The 12,536-nt window shown below is 39.8% G+C and overlaps 1 protein-coding gene across 11 annotated transcripts in view; it reads left to right on the top strand.

Moving 5' to 3' along the window:
* Osbpl8 (oxysterol binding protein like 8) overlaps positions 1–12,536 on the top strand; it is a 135,184-nt gene that overhangs the window by 48,691 nt on the left and 73,957 nt on the right. For 2 of the 11 annotated variants that reach the window (XM_048418195.3, XM_085683259.2), the window contains 2 exons: positions 5,650–5,686; positions 11,683–11,820. In XM_048418195.3, the coding sequence (XP_048274152.3) occupies positions 5,650–5,686; positions 11,683–11,820 (175 nt within the window). Of the gene's footprint in view, positions 1–233; positions 273–5,649; positions 5,687–11,682; positions 11,821–12,536 lie in introns of all 11 variants that reach the window. The other 9 variants (XM_085683264.2, XM_048418197.3, XM_085683262.2 and 6 more) reach the window with 7 other exon arrangements.

Raw genomic sequence — 12,536 nt, 5'->3', positions numbered from 1 at the left:
TGCTGCTCCCTATGGAAGTCCTTTGTGTATTTCCTTATAGAGTAGTGCTCCCTATGGAAGTCCTTTGAGTATTTCCTTATAGAGTAGTGCTCCCTACGGATGTCCTTTGAGTATTTCCTTATAGAGTAGTGCTCTCCACCCAAGTCCTTCGGAGACGCTGGGTGCTCTCTGCTGTCAGACCTCAGCTATGTGAGATTAAATTGCTCCTGAGAAAATTTGTTTTCTTTTTTTAGATCATGTCATATTCAGAAGTTGCTGCAGTTGAAGAGACAGTGAGTAATGTATGACCCTGTGTTTAAGATGCTAGCAGTTCTGTGTTTTTCTATGATTTCAAGTTGGAAGTAGTGATTTCTACTGCACTTTGTGCATTGCCATTATATAACACAGCAAATGAAGATAGACCAATTAAAAATTTTGTTTCCACTTCTTATGTTTTACTATAAAAGTAATGCATCGTAGTTTACCGTAATTAAACACAGAAAACATAATAAATAAAACTCTGCCTTCTAAATACAACCCTGTTAATGTTTTAGTGTATCTTTCCTTAGTTTGTATGTGTTTGTCTTATATTAAGTGTTGTAAAAATGGGCTAAGTACCTAACAGACCAAAGCATATTCTCTAGCCATTAGTGATAAGCTCAAGTTCACTGAAAAAAAAAAAAGATGCTTTAAGATCTTTGATGTAAAACTCAAGTATAAAATGTGCACATTTTTGCAGATTAGAGGAATATGAGAAATTCAAGCTAAGTATAGAGTGATGACTTCCGTTCTAAGAACAAGTAGCTCCCAGCTGCATCACATGTTCTTCCCTGACGTTTCTTCTTCTCGGAGCCGAAGATAACACGGAATAGAACCCTGAGATGCATTGTGTAATCCTGCTAAATGTGGGTTCTAGGAGCCGCCTGCAGCAGGAGTGCTTCAGAGAATGACTGATCAGCTCACTGTGCTGGGGGGAGAGGTGCCGCCAGCTGTGTCCTTGCTGGATCAGCTTTCTGCACTTTCCCTTCCGCTCACCAGATGGGAAGAAAGGGCTGTGCAGAGCTGCAGGATAGAATCATCTTTGTACCACGGGTGGCTGTTGTCTTGGTTTGGCTGAGACTGAGGAGTTCTTAGGTTGAAGGGCATGGTGATAAACTTCTGCTTTGTCCTTTGTGTTTCTTAAAATGGAATACTACAGAGTAGGTGCCACACACTTAGAAATACAGTACAGTTAGATCACAGTTTTCATTGTTTCCTGAGACTCATAGACTAATGATTTAAAGAATTCTTATAAATATTGTTTTAATGAAAGTGCCCACAAGTCCTTTAAATGAAAGTTTCCAGTCATATCAGTATTTCAGTCAAATTAGAAAATTTATTTCTGTAACAAATTACTGAAATGAGTTTGGATATTTATTGAATAAAAAGAAAATATTTTGATCTGACTTAATGGTCTTTCACTCTGAGAAGTTTTTGGATTCTTTGAGATGTGAGTAGTATTTTAGTACTTTAACTAAAGCCAAAGAGTGACTAGTTTATAAAAAAAGTACAATATGCTTGTAGAGAGTACTTTAGTTATTGCAGTCTCTCCGTGTCACACAACGCGGCGCTGTATCCCAAGGGTAAGGATGACAAAAGTGCAGAGATGACACGAAGATATTCACTTGCTGTACCCCGCTTCCCATGATGCTCAGGTGGCCTGGGGAGGGTGGCTTACTGACATTATGGGATGTCAGCTCTCCCAGGGAAGTGTTTCTGAAGCCTCGGTGTGTCAGCTTTGGTTTTGGAGTGCCTTCACTTGAGTCTTGGGTTTGTTTTCCATTATAAGTTGGTTTTCTGATGACTGTTCCTTTATGCTCCAGCATTTGTCAGTCATCGGTGACTAAGGGAGTCAGGTCATGAACCTAACTCACACATAACGCCATTTATGCCTCTGCTACCAGCCTGGACCTTTTCTCCGTACAGACTTTACACATTCAGCTACCTTTTGGACATCCCCTTAGATATCTTAACAGACGTCTCCCACGTAGCCTCCCTGAGCTCCTTGGTGCTCTCCCTGTAACACAGCTGCTCAGCTAATGGCGTTTCATCATGCAGGCGCTCAGTTCACACCACCTGAAATCATCTTGATTGCTTTTTTCTTGCCTCCCACTCGGGCTGTTTGGAGATCCTGCTGCTGTCCTTTCAAACTGTGCTCAGCCCTGAATAACCTCTCGTCACCTGCACTGCTGCTACCATATTGTCCCCAGACAGTTTCAGTAAACTCCATTTACACTTTTGTTTTTAGAGTATTTTCAAAAGAGCAAGTTGGAATAATCCTGCTAAAATATAATCAGACCTTGTCAGTCCCTTTCTCAAAACCATTTATTGCTCCCCAATCCCATTCAGGATACAACCAAAGCCTGAAGAAGGCCGTGCACCGTTTTACCTCATTGACTTCAGTGTGACTTCTCTTTCCTGCTGCAGTCTAGCTTCTGATTCACACGGATTCCCAGGCCATTGGCACTGGCTCACACCCCAGTCCTGTGCATTTACTGTTTGTTCCCTGTAGAGTTCTTTCTCACAGTTCTCCTTGTCCTGTTTGTTGAACACTTTAGGAGGGTGTTCTTAGGCTGCCTGTCTGAAGCCCAGGGCTCCTTTCCCTTGATGCTCAGTATGCCCCTAGCCTATGCCTGTCTTCTCCTTTTATTTTTAAACTATAGAATGTTTATTATGGTCTTCTACCTTTTCTCCACTAAAACTTAATAATACTCTGACAGAATTCTGATATTGGTCGTGTGTGTGAAACCAGAGCTAGGCACACCCTGTACCACTGAGGTGCGAACCCCACCCCAGGACAGGATTTGTGTCTATATCATTTACTGCTAGTATCCTTTGGTGCTATGTTATGCCTATAGCTGTTACTGAACTATTTACTGGATGTATTGGCAGTATGTATTTCAGGTCATCATTCACTGTGTCAGACTGAACAAGTTATGATTAAATCCAATGAACGGGATAAGGCACAAGTGGCACAGCCATGCTGAAAGGTGTAATGTTGGTATTTTAATGCAGTTTTTGGAACAATACCTGAAGTTACTGTCTATGCTGAAAATTAGTTTTTGAACGTGAGCAGGTAAGGAATAGAAACTGCGCAAAAATCAGCCCCGCTGTTAACCAACAGAATTAGAGAGCATAAAACAAAGTCGTACAGCAAAAATCAGCGTATTAACTTTTTACTCCCCTAAAACCTTCAAATATATAGGTTTGTAAATTTTTTTTTTTGGTGTAGGTACATGTGCACACACATTCTTGCTCTCCTGCTTTTTCTGTGGTTAAAAGTACAATTTTCCTTTGTGAATTTACTGATTAAACTAGGGGAAAAATAATAATAAAGTCTAAGAAATTAAAAAAGCAAAAGTATTTGTGATAATCCAAAATGGCACCCACTGGTCCTTATTCCCTGATGAACAATCTCCTTCTCTCCTCGAGTAGACAAACTACTGTATTTGATTTTCTTTATTTTAGTTTTTTTAGGAGTTTTGTTTTAAGACAAGTAAATGTAGGTTTTCTTTAAATTTATCATTGCAAGAAGAAGAAGAAGACATAGTTATCTCTGAAATGTGTTTAAAGCTGGCTAGAGTTGACTCTGTCAGTTTCCTGCCTTCTTGCAGTTTTCCACTGTTATTTATTTACAATTTATTGTCTCAGAAGTGATCCTAGAATCAAGTTGTATTAAACAATGAACATTTATTTCAAGCTTTGTGACTCAGGAATCTGAGAGCAGCTGGTTACAGTGATGATTAGGAGGGAATAGTACTGTTAACTCCATTGATTGGCTGGAGAGGAGAGAACGTCTTCAGCCTGACCCAGTGCTTCGCCTCAGTGCTCGCCTTCTGGAGGCCACCTTAGAGACTGTCCTGTGAGAGCGCTGTGAGCACGGCCTGATCTCAGAAGAGGCTGCTGTGCTTTTGCAGTTCTCTCTTTATGAGTAGTGAGCTAGTACGTGCTTTACAGACCGGGAGTGAGGCGGGAAGATCAAGGGCTTCAGAATAGTCTGGGCCCTGTGTTCAGACCAAGCCCACACCTCCTCCTGCCCCAAAGCAAAAGCAACAAGAGGAAATACAGTTGTTCTACACACTCTGGGAGAGAAGGGTTTCTTCACCAGGGAATAAGGACCGTGGGGCACCATTTTAGATTGTCTTCACAGATACTTTTGCTTTTCTAATTTTTAAGATTTTTTTAAATTTAAATTGTGTGTTTATGTGTGAACCTTTTTGTGGGTGTGTGTGTGTGAGTGCGGTGCCTGCAGAGGCCAGGAGTGAATTCTCTGGAGCCTGAGTCACAGGCGGTGACTCTGGAAGAGCAGCCAGTGCTCCCTACAGCCAAGTCATCTCTCCAGCCCTGACTCACAAGGACTTTAATCTCCTCCTTCAAGCTTGCTGTTTGTAATAAGGACCCGAGCACAATGAGCCCATTGTCAGCCAAGCTGTATTCTGTGAAACAGAAATTCATTCGTAGAAGAATATGCATGGATTAACATCTGAAGAAAAATAGACACAGAACATGATATTCAGAATTGCTCAACAGCTGTCACTTTAGGAAAGTGGCAGGTAGGAGTTCTCCAAGGAGATGACAGACGCCTGAAGCAAGCAGGTCACCTTGTGTGGTCACAGCCGGCTACAGGTCCTCACTGTGTCGGAACAATGTCGTCAATCAGTGGGAAGTTTTTAGTCCGACTTGTGAAGTTGAGGACAGCTGAGAGCTGTGTGCCCAGTAAGGGCGTCCTGACTGTAGTGGAGGCTAAAAGAGTTTCTAGTTAGAGATCTGCAGTCTTTTTCCCCCTGTTGATGTTAATTTTAACTTCTTCATTAAAGAACTGAATCTTCTGCTTGGTATGGCAGAACGTAGGAGGCTGCAGGAGCAGCACTGTGCACTGAGGCCAGCCTCGGGTCCTCAGTGAGGCTGGTTAGGGCTGGGAGTCTGGGATGTCTTCCCAGCTTGCTAAAGGACTAGTAGCTCCAGATTGTGCTTGTCTTTAGCAAGTCCTAAGAGAATTATGTCTTGACTTAAAGCTCACCCTTGGGTGATTTGACTTATCTGACAATAATTTCCTGTTTTCTTTTTCTTTCTGCAATTTGGTTAAACATGTTGTTGTCTTTGTAGAAACCGTTTGCCCCGTGGTCACCATGCAATAAGCGTGAAGTATAGATTCTCCTCTCTGTAAGACCAAGTCTCTGTAGAGAGCTCTGGTGGCATGCATTGCGCACGGTCAGTAGAGGGTGGAGGGTAGGTAGTTTAAAGCTTCAGATGGAAAAGAAGGAATGCTCAGTGCTTTTAGGTTTCTGAAGAAGCTTTATAGCTCCTAATTTATACCTTGAATTGGAATCTAAAGGAACTTTGGCTTCAGTCATCGCAAAGCAATGCACTTTGGTGATTCCATTTTCCCTTCCTATCCTCACTTCCCAAGTTGAAACAAACATTTGGTATTGTCTACGCCAAGGTTCTTTTGGTATAGAGAAGAAAATGTCTTATAAATTACGATGATTGACACTAATGTGCATGCGCTGCCTACTCACAGACTAACGCTGTTCCTCTTGTCCTTTTGTCTCACTGCTGCTTCCGTCCGGTGTTTGCTTCTTCCTGGTTTGGATTGTGTTTGTTTGCTGCTCAATTCCTCTGCATTAAAAGCTTCTTGGTGATAGCAAAGATGTCCTTGGGCCATCAAGTAAGTAGCTAAAGTTGGGATACCATGCTTTGGGGACACGATAATGTTTTGGTATTACTTGTAAACAACAGATGCTTTTCCAGTTTTAATTGTAAAAATGCTCAGTGCCCTCTGTTTGTCTGTCATACACGGGAGAGCCTGGACAGAGCCTGTACTGACGTCACGTTATCCAGAGCCGTAGAGAGCACATGCTGCTCTTCCAGAGGATGAGTCCACCACCACCTGTAACTCCTGCTCAGTTATCTGTGGATTGCCACTCCTCTCGGGTCACCTAAGACCATCAGAAAACACAGATATTTACATTATTTAGGAGTTTGTTCTCACTAGACCCTTGCTCAGTCCTCACATGAAGAGATCATAGAAGGACTTCACTTCCTCATCAAACCGAGAAATAGTGTTTTAGTGTAGAATTTAAATATAATTTAACTGTGATTTTTTGTTTGTTTTTTGAAAATATGTTTTATCTTGCAAATCTAGAAGATTACCCATTAAAATGTAATTATGTCCAGTTTACTGGAACAAATTTAGCTGGTTTTGTTTTGTTTTCTGAATCGGGTTGCACATGTGGTAGCTTTTGAATAAGCACACCAAATAAATCATGGCCCTTCAGGGTTGTTCAGTCCATCTAAACAGTGACAGGAGCAGTCGCTACATTAAAGAAATCTTAGCAACACTGAACTGAAAAGAACTTCCCAGATAGCTAATAAAATATTAATTTTATACATGAAAAGTCTAAAGCTAAAAGCTTAATCTCCAGGAAGCTGCAGTTGCTGTCACGCACTGCTGACTGTTGCCGAACTACAAAGCGAGAGTAAGGCTTTGCTGCTTGAGTTCGGGTCTAGCAAAGTTGTTAAAGCATTGTTCCCTCAAAAATTGGACAGAGATCTGATTTTATTGAATAGCAACATAGGAAACTGACTTGGAAGTTTTAGTATTTGTGTCTAGTAGTCAGCTCTTTGTTGCAAGCCATCTCTGTCCTTTGGGGGTCAAGGAAAGGGACCGAGCAAGACAATGGCAGAAGCTCTTCATAATGAGATTCTCGTTCCTGCTGTCATTGTAGAGAGGGTAGTGGGGTGCATGAGTCTGATTACACACGTATGTCATAATGAAACCCATTATTTCCCACAAGTAGTATATTTTAGGAAAAAGTAGACCATATATAATCTTTGGTCTGTGTTAGTTGCTTTTCACCTCAAATACTGATTGGAATATATTTTTAACTGTTTAATAAGATGATAATTTAAAGTAATGTGCTAACTTTTAAAATTGCAACAGGTCTTACTGTTTAAAATATGTTACATATTAAATAGCAATATTATCAGGTAGTGGAGAATTTTAAAGTAGAGCATAAATCCTTTTTATTCAGTTTTTTATCTTGTCAAGAATATTTTTAAATCCTAAAAAGCCTCTATGGATTACTGTATTCTATCACTACCATAATCTCCAAAGAGAAAGACTCGTAAACGTTTAGGTTGACATACAGGTTTCTTAGGCATCTTATCTTGGCTTCCATGTAACCTACGGACAAACATCAGAACTTGAAAAATTCTTGAAGTGTTTAAATTAAATTCAGGAACTAAGGAAAGTGATAGATTCACACCTTGTGCAGTAACCATAATAATTATTCCACTGTGTTTCTGTTAAGTAACAGGAGCTGCAAAGTAGGCTACTTGCATTATAAGTGGAACCAGCAGAGGGCACTGTAATGTCACCATTGGCGGGTGAATTACTTGACAGAAACTACACTGCAATGCCAAATAGCTTTTGAGTTATTTAGCAAATATTTATCAGTTGCATCAGTGGTTACACACAAAAACAAAGTTATTATGCTTCTTATGCTTCTATATTCCTCTACTGTGCACTTCCTATAGGCCACTGAATGATTTGTGTTATGAGAGCTTCCTTTGTCTGTCAATGGTTAATGTTTGTAAATGGGTTGAGACAGAACAGATAGGAAGATGGGCTTTCTGTTTTGCTGGGAAACACTCTGAAAGAAGAGATTGCTTGAGATCTGGGCGTGACAGCACAGGTTTGTAATTTCAGCATTTAACAGTTTCCTGTAAGATGTAAGGAGGCAGACAGATAGAGTGTGTGAGTTCTGTACAGTTTGGGTTCTGTGTTGAAATCGTGTCTCCAAAAATCACATGACCATTGAGTTAGGAAGAGGTGAACTGACTGTTCCCTATGAGTAGAGTTATTTAAGGCACACACCTGTGCATTAGTTACTAAAGCATGCTTTAATCTACTCCTTTTCTCTACTTTGTGGCCTTTCCCATACATAACTATTTTGTTTATCTTGTTTTTATTTTTACAGTTAAAAAGTATTGTCTTTTCAAATTTAAAAAAATTTTAATTGCATATGTATATCTAAGGTTTTTAATGTAGCATTAATTATGTGTGTGCATGCATGCGTGCATGTGTGTTAACATTTGTGTGGTCAGTGTGCTTTTGGAGGTCAAAGGACAACTTGTGGGAGTCAGTTCTCTTGTTTTACTATGTGAGTCTTGAACTTGGGTCATCAGGTTTGGTGGCAAGTACCTTTACCACTGAGTCATCTCTCTGGTCCCTGTATTCCTAAGTTTTGCTTGTTTATATATATATATATATATATATATATATATATATATATATATTTATTTATTTATTGTTTCTTTTCTGAAATGAGAGATTAAATCCAGGATACCTCTTCTATGCTAGCCCAGTGCCCTCCTATTTTTTAAAGGACTATTTCATAGTATATGTAATATGTTGAAAACTTGATTTTTGTAGTTGTATTTCTCTGGTTCATCTGTGCTGTTTGATCCAGAAATAGATGCCGTATACTAGTCTAACTTAGGTTTGTGCCTCAGGTTATTAGCCCATCTTTTTTTTTTTTTTTTTTTTTTTTTAAATGAGACAGTCTTACTGTGTAGACTGCTTTTGCCCTCCAAGTACAGGGATTAATGATGTACACCACACATTTGGATAACTCATTTAAATTTTTTTATTTTAGAATTATTATTGTTGCTTTATTTTATGAGTATGTGTGCTTTGCCTGCATGCATGTCTGTATACCTGGTGCCAGCAGAGGTTCAGATGAGGGTGTTGGTACCCCAAGAACTGGAACTACAGATGGTTGTGCGTTGTCATGTGTGCATGGGGATTCTAACCCAGGTTGTCTGCAGAGCAATGAGGGCTCTTATCCGTGAGCTCCAGGACTCCTCACCCCACTCCATTTTGTTTGTGACTGGTGAGCACTTAAACTTTTTGAAGATTTTTCTTTGTTTTTTTGTTTTCTGAACAGTATTGTTTGAAATTCTGACTCCTGTCTCAGAACACATGGGAGTTTTCCTAGGTATCATAAGACTGTGCTGCGTTCATCAAGTGTGTGCTAGCCCCAGGTTATCCCCTGTGCCAGTGTCAGCTTACACTCCAGCAGTGCCAGAGGTCTTGATGATCCCATCTTTCTTATTTGACATTATCAAGTTTGTTAATTTTTTTTTGTTCTGATGACTATAAAATACCCTTCTGTGAAACTTAATTTCCATCTCTCTGATTATTAAGCAGAAGGAATATTTTCATGTGCTTACTGACATTTTCATTTTCTGTGGAATGCTGTTCAGTTCTCCCTTCTACTTTTCTGTGATGCTGTTGGTCTTTTCTAATTGATATATAAAGCTATAGATTGAAAACACTTTAGACACAACCTTTGTTAGCTTTATGGTTATCACTATATTCTCCTCAGTATTTTTTCAGTTTCATTATGGGATTATCTAGTGACTGGATTCCTAATTTAATGTTGTAGTGCTAGTACCTATTAATTCCTTTTTAATTACTGTTATTACATCTTTGTATAGGGATTACTACCTGCCCAAAATCTATAGAAATACTCTGTTTTAAAAGTTTTCAAGTTTTGTATTTTCATTTGTTTCCTTAATTTTCATGGAAAATTGCTCGTGTGTGCTGCAATGAAGGACAGAATCTGTCTGGTATGCCTGGTCAGGTGTCCTAATGCCTTGTCTTTCCTCTGTTATGTTTCTGGACTACACATCTGAAGGGATGTTGTATAAATGACTTAGTTTTTGTGTATTCCTACTATTAATTAGAAATCTGTTTATTTTTTTAATCAATAAAACAAACCAGATTTAGTTGCTCGAGAAACCAAAATATATACATTATGATGGTGAAGCTAGTTGATTGGCTTTTAAGTAAAATTTTGTCATATACCTTTAGCGTAACAGGAAGCAGTATCTTCAATGTGTCAGGAAGCAAATCAGGATTAAACATTTATGGGGAAATGAGGCAGACAAAAATCTTGCGTCATGAAATTTAAGTTCTGGTGGAGGAGAAGAGAGGCAATAGTTAAATATTTCAGATGGTGATACGGGCTACCATGGAAATCATGATGACAGACAATAGCTTGAGTTGGGTGGACACCAACACGTAGACATCGATGAATTGTGCTTTATTAAAACCAAGAACCTGTTTATCAGAAAGCACCATGAAGAAACCAAAAGATTTTTCCAAAAAGATAACATTTGAATACAGGCGGCAAGCAAGAGGAAACTGTAAGTAAAAACCTGGGCCAGGATATTCCTGATAGAAGGAACGAGAATCAGGTCCCAAGAGCTAGAGAAATGGCTCAGCAGTTAAGAGAGCTTTTCTTCCAGAGGTCCTGAGTTCTGTCCTAATATCCACATTGTTGGCTCACAGCCACCTGTAACCCTAGCTGTGGACCAGCAGTTCTCACCCTGTGGGTCATGACCTCTTTGGTCGTTGAAAGACCCTTTCATGGAGTCACATATCAGATATTTACATTATGATTAATGACAATAGAAAAATTGCAGTTATGAAGTAGCAACCAAATAATGTTCTGGCTGAAGTCAGCACCATATGAGAACTGTATTAAAGGTTCACAGCATTAGGAAGGGTGCGAACCACTGTTCTAGAGGAATCTGACACCTGCCTCTGGCCTCCATAGGCATCCACACACTTGTGGCATACATTCACATAGATACAACACACATTAAAAAAAAATAAATCTTAAAAAGAAATTAAACAGGCTCAGAAAATTGCAAGATGGCATTTTTAAGGAAAAGTGAGGTGGCCCTTATCTCAGGAACCAAGAGGAGATTGAAAAGATACGAAGGTGCCAACCCTTTGGCTCTTGAGGCAATGGATTTATTGTAAGGAGAAAAGAAATCTGTCTTCCTCTGTGCATGTGCTCCTCCCCCACCCCTCTTCTTTTTTTCTTTTTACTCAGGATGAAACCCAGGACCCTGCCCGGGCTAGCATCATTGCTCTCGCCGAGCTGTGGAGACTAACTGAAACAGTGAAACAGTCCCACTAAGTTGCTAAGGCAGACCTTGAACTTGAACACTCTATAGCCCGGGCTAGCATAGAACTTGCAACAACTGCTCCTAATTGCCGAGCCATCTCTCCAGCCCCTATCAGGGAGCCTTTTGAAGATAGACTTTGAAACCTTGGGCGAGTGTGAATCTTGCTGTTACGTGCTGTTTAATCTTAGGGAAGGCAGTCTCTGAAAATGAAATCTTACTACTTGCCATCAAAAATTAGAAACCAGAGTAGAAATTCAGTTGAATGTTCAGTTTGGTTTCCAGCAGCCACTGATCTGTACTTTCTGATCATTAGTAGAGCTGTACATTTTCCCTTATGCTTTTGACCATTTGTGTCTCTTCTCTGAAATGATGTGTCTTTCCCTGTTGTATTGACAGATAATGAAAAGTTAATGTTACCCTGTGAAAGATACACAGTAGACCATAGGGGCCCTACAGTTGGATATGTACAATGTCTACAATCTTTTTATTTAACTGAGACTTAATGTCTATTCCTCTTGGATTTATAGTAACTGAACATAAAAACAAAATGATTATGCAAGCTTACTAAAGTGGTGAGAGTAATATAATCATTAAGGAATTTCAGTTTTATTCAAATTATTAGTTATGCTACAAAACCCATGGCTTTAATGGTAATTTCTTTTCTTTTGTTTCCTTGAGCTGCTGTAGCAAACAGTGACGAACCTCAGCTTTTGACCCCAGGAAAGATGAGTCAGCGCCAAGGGAAAGAGGCTTACCCAACACCAACTAAAGACCCGCACCAGCCATCTCTCAGTCCCGCAAGTCCGCACAGCCAGGGTAAGAAGCCTCAGATTGAGTTCTTGTTTGTCCGCAGAGGCCTGACATTCGTTGTCCACACTGCATTTCCACCTGGATTTGTGCAGATTCGCTGTTGTTGTTTATTTTGCTTGGATCATTGCAACAGACTTAGTACACCTTCCTTCCTACTTATTCGACGTCTCTTAGATTCAACAACACATTTTGTTAGTTGTCTCATTCTTGTAAACCAGGTTTTCTTTTACTTTTTGGTCGTAAGGCCTCCTTACATCCATAAAACAATGAAAATTTCCAAGAGGTTCTGTTTATGTGAATTGCATTTGTTGATCTTTACTATAACATCAATTAACCCTATGGAATTAGAAAATGTTTGTTATCAACTGAATTAAAATAATAAACACATGTTAATATTACATGATTGATGATGGTCACTTCACGTCCCTCCTGTTGCTGGCACAGGAGTACACACTTATGGTCCTCACAGAGGGTACAGAGGCAGAGCAGTGTGAGCTCAAGGCCGGGCCAGGTAACAGTGGTAACCTGTCTGCAGAGACAGGGGAGTAATTTACGTGCTGGCAGCTGGTGTTAGCCATTCTTTCTCTACCCCGCCCTCATTCCTCTCCGTTTCCAGTAGTTTATAACCACTATTTTACACTCACTTCCATAAGACCAGTTCCTTTAACTGCTACGTTATTGATTCTTTTAGCTCCCATACCTCTGGTTACTTGAGTTTTACT

This window comes from Myodes glareolus, chromosome 26 (assembly GCF_982192425.1).
Source record: "Myodes glareolus chromosome 26, mMyoGla1.1, whole genome shotgun sequence".
NCBI classification, from domain to species: domain Eukaryota; kingdom Metazoa; phylum Chordata; class Mammalia; order Rodentia; family Cricetidae; genus Myodes; species Myodes glareolus.
Note: the sequence above shows the minus strand (reverse complement) of the source record. Positions and strands in the feature narration are given on the sequence as shown.